The following is a 14,315-nucleotide window of genomic DNA, read 5'->3' as shown; positions in this document are numbered from 1 at the left end:
AACAAAAGTCTTAAAATTTGTATGGATATACAAAAGACCCCAAATAGCCAAAACAATTTTGAGGAAAAAAAAATGGAGCTGAAGGAATCAGACTCCCTGACTTCAGACTATACTACAAAGCTACAGTAGTCAAGACAGTTTGGTACCGGCACAAAAACAAAAATATCAATGGAACAGGATAGAAAGCCCAGAGATAAACCCATGCACATATGGTCACGTTATCTTTGATAAAGGAGGCAAAAATACACAATGGAGAAAAGACAGTCTCTTCAATAAGTGGTGCTGGGAAAACTGGACAGCTACATGGAAAAGAATAAAATTAGAGCACTTCCTAACACCATACACAAAAATAAACTCAAAATGGATTAAAGACCTAAATGTAAGACTGGACACTATAAAACTCTTAGAGGAAAACACAAGAAGAACACTCTTTGACATAAATCACAGCCAAGATCCTTTTTGACCCACCTCCTAGAGTAATGGAAATAAAAACAAACAAATGGGACCTAATGAAACTTAGCAGCTTTTGCACAGCAAAGGAAACTATAAACAAGACAAAAAGACAGCCTTTGGAATGGGAGAAAATATTTGCAAAGAAATCAGCAAACAAGGATTAATCTCCCAAATACATAAACAGCTCATGCAGCTCAATATCGAAAACACAACCCAATCAAAAAATGGATGGAAGACCTAAATAGACATTTCTCCAAAGAAGACATACAGATGGCCAAGAGGCACATGAAAAGCTGCTCAACATTACTAATTATTAGAGAAATGCAAATCTAAACCACAATGAGGTATCACCTCACACTGGTTAGAACGACCATCATCAGAAAATCTACAAACAGTAAATGCTGGAGAGGGTGTGGAGAAAAGGGAACCCTCTTGCACTGTTGGTGGGAATGTAAATTGATAACAGCCACTATGGAGAACAGTATGGAGGTTCCTTAAAAAGCTAAAAATAGAATTACCATGTGACCCAGCAATTCCACTACTGGGCACATACCCAGAGAAAACCATAATTCAAAAAGACACATGCACCGAAATGTTCATTGCACACTATTTACAATAGCCAGGTCATGGAAGCAACCTAAATGCCCATCGACAGACGAATGGATAAAGAAGATGTGGTACATATATACAATGGAATATTACTCAGCTGTAAAAAAGAATGAAATTGGGTCATTTGTAGAGACGTGGGTGGACCTAGAGAGTGTCATACAGAATGAAGTAAGTCAGAGAAAAACAAATATCGTATATTAATGCATATATGTGTAATCTAGAAAAACGGTACAGATGAACTGGTTTGCAAGGCAGAAACAGAGACACAGATGTAGAGAACAAACATATGGACACTAAGTGGGGGAAGCGGGGGTGTGGGGTTGTGGTGGTGGGATGAATTGGGAGATTGGGATTGATATACGTACAGCAATGTGTATAAAATAGATAACTAATAGAACCTGCTGTATAGCACAGGGAGCTCTAGTTCGCTGTACAGTAGAAACTTAACACAACATTGTAAAACAACTATACCCCAATTAAAAAAAGAAAAAAGGAAAATAAAATAAAGACAGATTTGTTAACACTGCCAGATGGGCCATATTGGAAGCTGGTGCAAAGGAAAAATACTGATCTTCCTTAACTTAAAATTTTGATATTTTGGTTTTTCATTTTTTGGCACTACTGAGTCTCATTTTTCTTACCTGTGAAATGGGACTAACAGAGATCCTTGTAAAATTGTCAGGAGCATTAAATAGATAAATAAATATAAACCTGGAAAAAAAATTGTAGATGTACTTTGGTTAATAGAATATTTCTTTCTGGGGTTATGTTTAGAGAGGCTTAAAAGTGATGTATTTGAATTTGGTTTTATAAGACTAAAATGATTTTTTTCCCACAAATATGAACTTTAAATACTAAGTCCAGAATATTGTGTGAAATGCTTTTTCTAATTGATTTTTACTATTTGGTTTTAATAATAATTGAGTATTATTTGATTTTCAGGTTTTCCCTGATGAATTCCACCTTCAAACTCTGAATCCTTTTCTTCGGGCCTGTGCTGAGTTACACCAAAATGTAAATGTGAAAAACATAATCATTGCTTTAATTGATAGGTAAGAATTTCCGACACTGGAGGGCAAATGTTCTGACTTGGGAATAATGAATTTAAAACATTTTTGTGAATTCTTTTTTTCTCTTCCATCTTTATTAATATTTTTGATGTAGTTAACACTAGTTCTGTAAGTCTGAGTACTTACTAAGTCCTTGTCTAGCTTACACATGAAATAAGTTTAGCTCTTAATTGTACGGGGGTCATGGAGGTAATGTATTTTAATCTATGCATTTAATTGACATTTAAAGACATTATACAGACCTAAGATGTTATAAATGCAAATTTTATAAATCCAAAGATCACTGAAGAGCAAAACTTGTTTTTTACCATGATGAAAGTATCTTGGGCTTCCCTGGTGGCACAATGGTTAAGAATCTGCCTGCCAATGCAGGGGACACAGGTCTGATCACTAGTTCAGGAAGATCCCACATGCCATGGAGCAACTAAGCCTGTGCGCCACAACTACTGAGCCTGTGCTCTAGAGCCTGTGAGACACAACTACTGGGCCCACGTGCCACAACTACTGAATCCTGCGTGCCTAGAGCCCGTGCTCCGCAATGAGAAGCCACCACAGTGAGAAGCCCGCTCACCACAACGAAGAATAGCCCCCGCTCGCCGCAACTAAAGAAAGCCCACGCACAGCTATGAAGACCCAACACAGCCAAAAATAAATGAATTAATTAAAAAAAAAAAGAAAGTTATCTTTCAGTGGGAACCAGTTTGATCTGGAGTCTTCTTTATCAAGTAGCCATAAATATAGATGATTAAGAATGTTCAGGTAATCACTGCATCATCACATGTTTTTAAGGAATAATTTTCAAGTATTAAAAACGTTAGTAAATCCTCTTTAAGTTTGACTTCTTTAGCCCTTGGTCTTTGTTAAAAGTATAAAACTCGGCCTTCAATGATAGCTTTAATGAGTGCCTGCTGGGTGCTAGTACATAGTATGTGTCCTGCTTGTGAGCATACACTCATTGACATTATGAAACCAGAAACCCAAGGGAAGATTTATTTCTTCAAATACCTTTTATTATATTTTAAATATCTAAATTATTAGTTTTAAAGTCTGAGAATTTATATAGCAGAATTCTCCCAATTGTCAGTCCTGGACATTAAGAATTATAAATTACTTGGGCATGCTCTTTTTTTTTTTTTTTCCTTTTTTAAAGCATTTCTCTTTTTTAATTAATTTATTTTATTTTTTGACTGCACTATGTGTTAGTTGTGGCATGTGGGATTTTCGTTGAGGCGTGCGGGATCTTTTGTTGTGGCACGCGGGCTTTCTAGTTGTGGTATGCGGATTTTCTCTCTGTAGTTGTGGCGCGCGGGCTTCTTTCTAGTTGTGGTACACGGGTTTTCTCTCTCTTGTTGTGGCATGTGGGCTCCAAGGCTCATGGGCTCTGTAGTTTGCGGCACACAGACTCTCTAGTTGAGGTGTGCGAGTTCAGTAGTTGTGGCCTGGAGGCTTAATTCCCCCGCGGCATTTGGGATCTTAGTTCCCCAACCAGGGATCCCACCCGTGTCCCCTGCACTGGTAGGTGGATTCTTTACCACTGGACCACCAGTAAAGTCCTCTATTTGGGCATACTCTTAATGGAAGCTAATAACTGGATTTTCCTATGTTGGGTGTAATGTCACTTAACCGTTTCTGTCAGTAGTGGTTCCTCTGTGCATAACAAAATGTGCGTCTAGTTGTAACCATGATAAACACTTAGTGATAATGGAACAGATGTTATTTTGTATAGTTTAAGATGTGGTAAATAGAAGTTAACTTTACTACTTTTAGAATTAGTTGTGTTTTAAACTTTTCAGTAGTAAAAATGCAGTGTCTTAAAAGAGTCTAGGTACTTTTTATATTTTAAAGATTATTTTTTATAATCATGGCTGTTGAATACGTTTGTCACATTTAATACATTTCTATCCATATCTACTTAATAATTTGGCAGAATTGGCCTGTTGAAAATTTGTTGTGTATGGTATAAAGTAAGAATGCAGTGAAATAAGGCATCATTGGTAAAACTGTTCCATTAAAAATGAATTGAGGGAATGGTCAGCTACGTTCCATGTCCTTTTTAAAAATCTTTTTAGGAGAAAGGTTCTAGGGGAAATACACTTGGAGAAAATACAGAAAAGCATAAACAATAAAATGTCATCTATGATCCCACTACCCAGATCCCTATATCCTTTTAAATAAAGATTATTTTCTCTTTTAGATTAGCTTTATTTGCTCACCGTGAAGATGGACCTGGAATTCCAACAGATATTAAACTTTTTGACATATTTTCACAGCAGGTGGCTACAGTAATACAGGTTTGTATGGCTTTGTTCCTAAGTTCTCAAAACTTTCAAACTTCTCAGGTGGTAGTTCCTTTTCTAATTGTTTAAAATAAATTCCATGGTTTTCTGCACATTCCAGTCTAGACAAGACATGCCTTCGGAGGACGTTGTATCTTTACAAGTCTCTCTCATTAATCTCGCTATGAAGTGTTATCCTGATCGTGTGGACTATGTTGATAAAGTTCTAGAAACAACAGTGGAGATATTTAATAAGCTCAACCTCGAACAGTAAGTCAAAGTTAAACATTTTTGTAAAAACCTTTGTAAAGGACTTTTTTGTCCCAGATTTATTTTTCTTTCGCAATTCCTTTTTGAAATGTTAGCGTTCATCTTGTTTTAAGTATTTGTTAGATCGCCATGCTTGGTACTAATCAGGGCAGAAAGTGGCAACCAACTGCTTGGCTGTGTACATTGATCAAGTAGTGGCACTCATAGACCATAGCAGTCTTCAGGAACCAGTGTCTCCAATTCAGACCGCTTTGTATATATGGGTGAGTTAGTTTTTAAACTGGTAAGGAAGCTATTTATATCAAGCAGTATTTCCATGAGAAGTGGTTTCCTACAGATGAGTAAGTAGTGAAAAACTTAGGGAGGCATGTATGTATTTAAGGTGTGGAAATTAATTGGTTTAAATTTTTCTCTATTTTGAGCTTTGACTTTGATACCATCAAGGATAGTATAATCTGTTGTCTACTTGCATCTTCTTCAACTATGCTGTCCTGAACCTGTTGCATCCTCTAGTGGCCACTGTGGGCAGTTCTGATCCTGTTATGTTTTCCCAGCAGTCCTCTTACTGTCCCATCCTTCACTGCTTCTGAACATGCAGTCAATTTAGGCCCCTCCTTGCCCTATACCCCTCCTTGCCCAATCTAGGCCCCTCCTTGCCCCTCCTTGCCCTGTATATATAGACCCCTAGATATACTCACGTAATCTTTCCGCTTTCCATCTCTCCTCCAGTGGTTTAGTTAACATCTGGAAGATTTCTTCTTTTTCTTTTACCTCTTTTTATTCCCCCTTTTTCTTTTTATCACTCCCATTTTTTGTGAACTGAAAAACATTCCAGATCTTGAATAAGTGATGTATCTATATCTTCCCCCACTAAGTGAGTTTTAAAGTAAAATTAGACAAAATAAAAAATTAGAAATCCCAACCTCTAAAGGTCTTATAAATGCCTGGATATTCCTCAGCCCCCACGGAAAGTTCCTAATTTCATCCTGCTTTTCCTTAATCATCAACATCTGATGCAGAAGAAATAATTTATGTATTTTTCTATTTTGTTGAATTGCTATATTTGCATGGCTTTGTCACCCTGAATATACGGTGCTTATTGGCTGCCCTAGAAACCTAACTACCACTTAAAATACTTCCCTTAGAAATACCACATTCTAGACAGGCATTTTAACTCCAGGTATACAACCTGTTTATGAATTGGAGACTAGCATAACTTATTGTATCAATAGGACATTAATAGATGAATAAATGTGTTTAGACAGACATCTGATAGACCTCTCTTGGAAGTCATTGGGGTGTTTTGGGGTGGTGTGATTCGCTTGACCCATTTCCTTTAATATTATAAATGAAAAGTTTCAAATTTTTGTGAATCAAGTGATGTTTGTGTGTATAAGAAGTTAATTTCATTCACTAAAGAGCTGCTGTTTTTCTTTTTGCAGTATTGCTACCAGTAGTGCAGTTTCAAAGGAGCTCACCAGACTTTTGAAGATACCTGTTGACACTTACAACAATATTTTAACAGTCTTGAAATTAAAACATTTTCACCCACTCTTTGAGTACTTTGACTATGAGTCCAGGAAAAGCATGAGTTGTTATGTGCTTAGTAATGTTCTGGATTATAACACAGAAATTGTCTCTCAAGACCAGGTAAGAGAATACCCACATGCTTTATTAGAAAAACAGAGACAATGTAGTTATGGTTTTAGACCTTGAGACAAACACATGAGATGGACGGGGAGGGTAATTCACTACTAAAAAAAGTTACTAGTAGCTTATTCATTATATAAATGAGAAAATTGGGGATGTATAAAGAAGAAATTATAAAATAACTATAATCCCACCAGGAAGAGAGGTCCATTGATTAACTATTGATTAACATTTGGTGTGTCTCTTTCTAGATGTTTATATGTGTACCAACATGCATATACTTTCATACAGAAGAAGGAATTATGTTGTTGATACTATTTTGTAACTACTTTACACAACTAGAAACGCTTTTGTCAGTGGCATTATATGCTGATTGTTTCACCCCAGTGGGTTTCTGTCTCCCATGATACAGGTGGATTCCATAATGAATTTGGTATCCACGTTGATTCAGGATCAGCCAGATCAACCTGTAGAAGACCCTGACCCAGAGGACTTTGCTGATGAGCAGAGCCTTGTGGGCAGATTCATTCATCTTCTACGGTCTGAGGACCCTGATCAGCAGTACTTGGTATGAGTTAACTCTTACTATACCCCTTCAACAACTTCTAGTGAAGTCATGTGTAGATGTGTCTCAAATGGTCTAATCCAGCTTGTGGTATTAAAAGGTTTTGAAAGAATTGAAACTGAATAAGAGATTAACTGAACTTTATGATTAAATGCATAATTGTTTGTAAACTTCTGGAGCTTATGAAGAACAAGTTTGTTGCTGTCATTTCTTTTGAAGACTTCTTAAGAATTGTAGAAAAACCTGTCTTCCTTTAGTTGGGTGTCCTATAATCAGTCCATGTTTATTTTCTTTTTGAACTGTGTGTTGCTTTTAGAATTGTTCATTTGTTTTTCATGATAAACTTTTAAAGTATGAGTAAAATGCTTATATTCAACTGTGTATATGTTTCCAAGGTTTGCAAATAGAAGTTGTTTGTGTTTGCCACATGGAAAATGTGTGAAGACTTTAAAATTAAAATTGCCTTTTTCTTAACCCCCTTTTCCTGGCAAAAAACAATCAGATGAGATTCTCCCTTTCTTTATCCTTAGTCCTCAATAAACCTTTGTGAAATGAATAAAACATGTTGCCTGAGTAGGAGTATTGGTGACTGATACTGGATAATTTATGTTTATGAAAGGTAGCACATATGGCTGCCTAATTATCATTTGGGCAAAGTAGTTTAACCACTGTTGGATGCATGAGGCTAAGTGTTAGTAACGAAGAACACCTTTATTTGAGGATGAGTCCTGACTGTCTTCCTGTGTTGACTTTGTCATAGTTGACACTCTCGTATTTCTTCATAGCCATTGTGAAAAAGAAGCTGATTTCTGTTGGTAGTGCGATAGTCTTCGACTTGGCTTAGTGTCAGATAATCTGTGCACTGTGTGTGATCTATACCTAGTGGCTGGCTCCATTGTTCAGATGTTTTAACTGATTCCCTTATGTTTCTGTGTCACATGGCCTATGTGTGTTTTCATTTTTTGTTGTATACCAAAGGTAGTAGTTAGGAAGTATGCTTTCCACCTGTGGCCAGTTGGTTATGCCATGTACAGAAACACCTTTAGGGTGAGGATCATTAACTGTGACTTCCCCAAGGGGGAATGCATTCTCTTCCTATCCATCTATGACTGTCAGAGAAATTTACAAAACCTGAATATGTCACACACTGTGACACACATATTAAGTTATTTCATGAATTCTTGTGGTTTTTTTCTGAAACAACCAGACATTTGTTTACTAATGGCTCTTTTTAAAAGTGTATTACCATTTCCCTTGACTTAGATGGTCTTAATATTTTTCTGAAGTAGGAGGTGTGATATACCAGCAATATGCATATTTTTTGGTATCATAATAATAGCCAATATTTTGAGTACCTGCCGTGTGTTAGTACTGGTAACACTTTACATCTGTTACTTGATCTTCCCAGCAACCCTAAGAGAAATATACTACCCCATTTTTCAAATGAAACTTACAGCTAAGAGGAGGTAAATATTAATGTGCCCAGGGTCACATAGATAGTAAGTGTTAGAATCTACTTTTAAATGTATCTGTCTTCAGAGCCTGTGCTCTTTATCAACGCAGTATACTTCTTACATGTGTATATGAACATGTGTTTATATCTGCCCCTGACTAGCTATGTAACTTTGGGCAAGTTATATAACCTCTCTGAACCTCAGTCTTCCCCATTTGTGAAATGGGGTTAGTATTTGTCTCTAAGGTGATTGTGATGACTCGGCAAGATAAGAAACGTAAAAGTATACCGTGAAGTCTGGTATATCATATATATTAAAAAAATGGTAGCAATCATGATGATAAGGGCTCCCATTTAATTTTATAAATGATTAATAATAGTTTCTATAATTACAGAAAAGATTAATGGCTTTTGTTTGTTTTGGGCAGATTTTAAACACAGCACGAAAACATTTTGGAGCTGGTGGAAATCAACGGATTCGCTTCACACTGCCACCTTTGGTATTTGCAGCTTACCAGCTGGCTTTTCGCTACAAAGAGAATTCTAAAGTGGTGGGTTTACTTTTAAGTATGTCACTAATTTTTTCCCTTTTTCCTCTGTGTATGTGTTTTAGTTTATCATTATAGAAAATTTCAAACATATACAAATAGATAATGGTGTAATAAAATCCCAGTTTCAATAACTCTCAATTCATTACTCATCCTGTGTTACACTTAAGTATCACTATTGACAGTAGTGATGTTGGTAGATTACATACTAGTTGAGGAATCACATAAAAAACACTTAGAATGAAAGATTAAAACAGTTTAAATTTATGTTAGAAGTTTTTCCTGTGTCTAAAGATCACTTGTGAGACATCTATAAGTTTATTACAAAATGGCTCAGAATGCTTTAGTTTCTCAAGAACGATTTTATTTTCTTGGGAGTCTTTATGAAGTACTAATTCTGAAGTGATACAATAATCTTATTCAGAGGTTGCAGTACATAACAAATCAGATCTAATTCACGTTAGCTTTGCCTAATGAAAGGGCCCAGCATTGCATAATTGCTGCTCTCTAAAAGCCTGTAATTGAATAACTTTATGAGTTGTGTACATTTTTTAATGAGCTTAGTCCTTTTACAAACAGGATTATGGCTAAGTCTTCAGTGGTGTACTTTTGTAGCAAATATCCTGATCTGGGAGTTCCCTGGCTGTCCAGTGGTTAGGACTCTGTGCTTTCACTGCCAAGGGCCCAGGTTGCATCCCTGATTGGGGAACTAAAATCCCACAAGCCTCACAGCCCAGCCAAAAAAAAAAACCCCTAACCTAATGTACCTGAAAGTTGGATAGTCAGGTTTATATTAAGGAACAAACACCATAAACTTAATTTTCTAATAATGGAGAAACAAGGTATATTCATTAGACTTACCAGTATGACATAGCATGCCTTTGGCCAGTTTTTATGAGGCCAGCCTCTCATGTAGTTCCTTTTTCCCAGTATTTTATGGATAGATGTTTGTGAATGTAACAATAAAAAAAGCAATGAGCATTTACTTACTATGTGCCGTACATTGTGCCAAGGAGTATAAACTTGGATTATTGCATTTAGTCCTTGTAAAAGTCTGTGACTATTATCCTCTCTTAAAAGTGAAAAGAATCAATTGCATTAATAAGAAATTTGGATGGTCAAACATGGATTAAATATTTAACTTCACTACTAATTATAACAGTGAACCTTTTTAGAAATCAAACTGGTAAAGAAAAAAGAAAAATAAGGTTCAGCAATGGCCGTGGTGTGATGAGAATTCATTCTCATCTAGTAATGGTGGGAATGTGAATTACTACAGTCTTTCTAGAAAACTCTGGCAGTATGTAACTAGAGCCTTAAAAAATCCAGTATTTCCACTTCTAAGAATTTATACTAAAGAAAAAATTAGGGATTCAATAAAGCTTTGTGTTTACAGACCATTTGTTATATTACATTTATTTCCAAAAGGAAGTAGTTAAGTAAATTATGCTATATCCAGTTTGTGGAACATCTTCTAGTGATTAAAATGATTTTAAATAACTTTAGTATCATGAGGAAAATTATGACAAAATAAGTGAAAGAAAAGAAGTTGAATACAAATTACATGCAGCATGAGCCCAATTTAACTCTTCAGTAAGTAAAGTAGAAAACCATACACAAAGGATCCCAGTTACATTATATTTGCATAGAAAAAAGAAAGGAAGACATTAACATTAGAATGTTATCAGTGATTATTGCTGGGTGGTAGGTTTAGGGATGGTTTTAAGTTTTTAAAAATTCTTTTGTGTATTTTCCTAATTTTGTCCAATTTGGGAATATGTTGCTTTTTCTGATGCAAAAAAACAGATACCAAGTATATAAAAATTGCAAAGCCAGGACCTCAAGTGGATGTTTTGAGAAGACGTCCTGCTTGATTTCCTTGTGTACTCCACAGATGAGATAGAAGATAGCGGGAAAACTGTGAACTCAATTTTAACACTTTTCCTGTTTGTTCTATAGACATTTTATATAAAATGAATATTCTGAAGCAAGTTAATCTTGAACTTAAGGTAATTTAAACTATTTTTTCTTGTTTTAGGATGACAAATGGGAAAAGAAATGCCAGAAGATTTTTTCATTTGCTCACCAGACTATCAGTGCTTTGATCAAAGCAGAGCTGGCAGAATTACCCTTAAGACTTTTTCTTCAGGGCGCTCTAGCTGCTGGAGAAATTGGTTTTGAAAATCATGAAACAGTAGCATATGAATTTATGTCCCAGGTGTGATCTGCTCTCTTTCTGGGATGTTTAATCCGTTTGCTCTGTTCAGTCACCTGTCTGTAGTTAATGGTGGTGGTGCACATGGATTTACTCTTCACTGAATTTATAACTACCCCTTTCTCACCATCTTGATGGGAAATACTATGCTTTTTAACACTATAGTTTTATTGACTGGTTTGGAGCAGGAAAATTGATCAGTTACTGGGTGCTAATGAGATTGAAGATTTTCCAGTGGGTCATGGTAAAAACTGTTTCATGGGGGAAAAAAATTCCTTTGTTAATTCATTTTGGGAACCCTGGATTAAACAAAAGTTAAAACAAGTTTCTTGTTGCAACTTGTCAGCATCTTTGTCTTGTGCCTCTCCAAGCGAGGGCACTGCATATTCTGATCTGAACCATATTCTGATCTGAATGACTCACAGGATGGGGCTTTGATGGGCAATACTTTGGAAAGTGCTCTAGTAGATGGTTGGTCCCTAAAGGTCACTTCTGCTTTGTGTGTACCAGGCATTTTCTCTGTATGAAGATGAAATCAGCGATTCCAAAGCACAGCTGGCGGCCATCACCTTGATCATTGGTACTTTTGAGAGGATGAAGTGCTTCAGTGAAGAAAATCATGAACCCTTGAGGACTCAGTGTGCTCTTGCTGCATCCAAACTTCTGAAGAAACCTGATCAGGGCCGAGCTGTGAGCACCTGTGCACATCTCTTCTGGTCTGGCAGAAACACAGACAAAAATGGGGAGGAGGTAAGGTGGGAGGTTATGCCTAACCAACAGTGTTAGAGGAGAGAGGATCATTGATAGGGCACAGCTGCTGGGGCCTTTTGCCTTGGAGGTGAAACATGTGCAGTGCTTGGAAACCTGACAAAGAATATTGCTTTGTTTTGTTAAACGAAATGGACAGTAACATATAGAGTTACATCCTGTGGTGAAGCCTCCACTTTGAGGATTTTGTAACATAGCAAGTTTGTACCACTATCTTTAAAAAATATACAAAATACATAAATATAAATATATATATTTATATATAAATATATAAAACAAATAATATATTTGTTTTAAAATATAGCTGTGTGGGCTTCTGTGGTGGCGCAGTGGTTGAGAGTCTGCCTGCTGATGCAGGGGACGCGGGTTCGTTCCCCGGTCCGGGAAGATCCCACATGCCGCGGAGCGGCTGGGCCCGTGAGCTGTGGCCGCTGAGCCTGTGCGTCCAGAGCCTGTGCTGCGCAACGGGAGAGGCCACAACAGTGAGAGGCCTGCATACTCCAAAATAAATAAATAAATAACATAAAATAAAATATAGCTGTGTACTTTAAAAAATGAAGAGGATTTAAATTGGTTTTGTCCTTTTAAAATATGAAAGAGCCACTGTAGTGTGTGTATTTCTTTGTGTGAAATGGGACATTTGTGATTCATTAATCTCTTTAATACTCCTCTCACTCCCTTTATTCTAGCTTCACGGAGGCAAGAGGGTAATGGAATGCCTAAAGAAAGCTCTAAAAATAGCAAATCAGTGCATGGACCCCTCTTTACAAGTGCAACTTTTTATAGAAATTCTGAACAGATATATCTATTTTTATGAAAAGGAAAATGATGCGGTAAGTGAATAATAAATTGTTAGTGAACTAATTATTTTCCTGCCCTACTCTTAGATTTGATACATACAAAAGTTTATCATCCTGATACTTTTCTTTTTTGTTTACAAGGGTCAGAGTTTGGAGAATCGACCTAGTGGTCTCTTTCATTCTCCAAAATTCTTCTCTGTCTATATAGATGCATCTTACAGAAGAGCTCATTATGTGCAAGAAAATTCTTATCTCTTTTGTTTATGAATATTTTATAAAACAGTCACTCTGTTTAAAAAATAAAAAATAATTTACAAATGCTGAATAGTAGGCTGATTGTCATCCCATACAAGTGTAGAATAATTCCCAAATAAAGGATGGATCAATGTTTGTAGGTTAAATAAAATTTTGCTTTTGTTCTTTTACTGGTTTATGATTTTCTGTATTTTCATTAAGCTTTTTTTTTTTCGGTTGTCGTTTTGGATGAATGGCCAGTAGTTGTTGCTCAAACCAGGAATCATGTTCTCATCTCTCTTTTTTTTTTTTTTTTCTTGTTTTTCAAAATCTGGTAACTGCTGAGAGTAACACAAGCTCCTCAAAACATTTTTATTAAATTACTTTGTGTGTGTGTGTGTGTGGTACATGCTTGATGGTAAAATTGTTCTTTTGTAGGTCACGATTCAGGTTTTGAATCAGCTTATCCAAAAGATTCGAGAAGACCTCCCAAATCTTGAGTCCAGTGAAGAAACAGAGCAGATTAACAAACATTTTCATAACACACTGGAGCATTTGCGCTTGAGGCGGGAATCACCGGAATCTGAGGGGCCAATTTATGAGGGTCTCATCCTTTAGAAAGGAGCCAGGCTCACCATCCTCCTTTCCATGTACATCCAGTAAGGGTTTTATTATACTAGGCTTCCCTTCCATAGATTGTGCCTTTCAGAAATGCTGAGGTAGGTTTCCCATTTCTTACCTGTGGTGTGTTTTACCCAGTACCTCCAGACACTCACCTTCAAGACCTTAATAAAATTATTCACTTCATAAGTGTTCAGGTCTGTCTGATCACCCTAAGTAGCATGATTGATCTGCTATTTTAAATTCCTGCGATCTGTTTAAAAAAGCAAACAAAAAAAGCCAAAAAAACCCCACTTATCTCTGTAACTAATGAAGCTCTCCTTCCTTTTTTTCTGTTTTGTTTCATTGTTGAGTGTGTAATTTCCTTCATTACTTGGGAGTACTAACCAGAAAGTGTCTGTCTCTCTGTTCTGAGATTAATTTAGAGGAAAGGAATACTGTTTGTGAAATGCAGCTTGGGCTTCTTCTGAAATGCAAGATAAGGCCATGTGTAATATTTTCCCTAAAATTAGAGTATATTAATGCATGTTTGAGAATTTTAAAGCACCATGGTCCAAACCAGAAGCTATATTTTGCATATTTGGACTCAGCCATCCATTAAGAACTTAGGTTGTCCTCTGGACATATTTATCAAAATAATTTTGTTCTAAATAGTATAAAATAGAAAATTTGTGATCTATATAATTTATGTATAACCTTCATTGTTGTAAATTTAGGGGGAAATGCATCATACAATTATGATTTTTTTTTCACCAGTGAAACAATAAAAGTTGCTATTAACAA

At 36.2% G+C, this 14,315-nt stretch overlaps 1 protein-coding gene across 2 annotated transcripts in view; it reads left to right on the top strand.

The window, feature by feature from the left end:
• The window catches only part of VPS35 (VPS35 retromer complex component), a 33,732-nt gene extending 19,417 nt beyond the window's left edge, over positions 1 to 14,315 (top strand). For both annotated transcript variants that reach the window (XM_060084250.1, XM_060084248.1), the window contains exons 8-17: positions 2,005 to 2,114; positions 4,327 to 4,423; positions 4,530 to 4,678; positions 6,121 to 6,328; positions 6,741 to 6,896; positions 8,775 to 8,897; positions 10,933 to 11,112; positions 11,620 to 11,859; positions 12,567 to 12,710; positions 13,350 to 14,315. In XM_060084250.1, coding sequence (XP_059940233.1) covers positions 2,005 to 2,114; positions 4,327 to 4,423; positions 4,530 to 4,678; positions 6,121 to 6,328; positions 6,741 to 6,896; positions 8,775 to 8,897; positions 10,933 to 11,112; positions 11,620 to 11,859; positions 12,567 to 12,710; positions 13,350 to 13,529 — 1,587 coding nt within the window. In that variant the 3' untranslated portion in view covers positions 13,530 to 14,315. The remainder of the gene's footprint in view (positions 1 to 2,004; positions 2,115 to 4,326; positions 4,424 to 4,529; positions 4,679 to 6,120; positions 6,329 to 6,740; positions 6,897 to 8,774; positions 8,898 to 10,932; positions 11,113 to 11,619; positions 11,860 to 12,566; positions 12,711 to 13,349) is intronic.

This window comes from Mesoplodon densirostris, chromosome 19 (genome assembly GCF_025265405.1).
Source record: "Mesoplodon densirostris isolate mMesDen1 chromosome 19, mMesDen1 primary haplotype, whole genome shotgun sequence".
Taxonomy (NCBI): Eukaryota; Metazoa; Chordata; class Mammalia; order Artiodactyla; family Ziphiidae; genus Mesoplodon; species Mesoplodon densirostris.
Note: the sequence above shows the minus strand (reverse complement) of the source record. Positions and strands in the feature narration are given on the sequence as shown.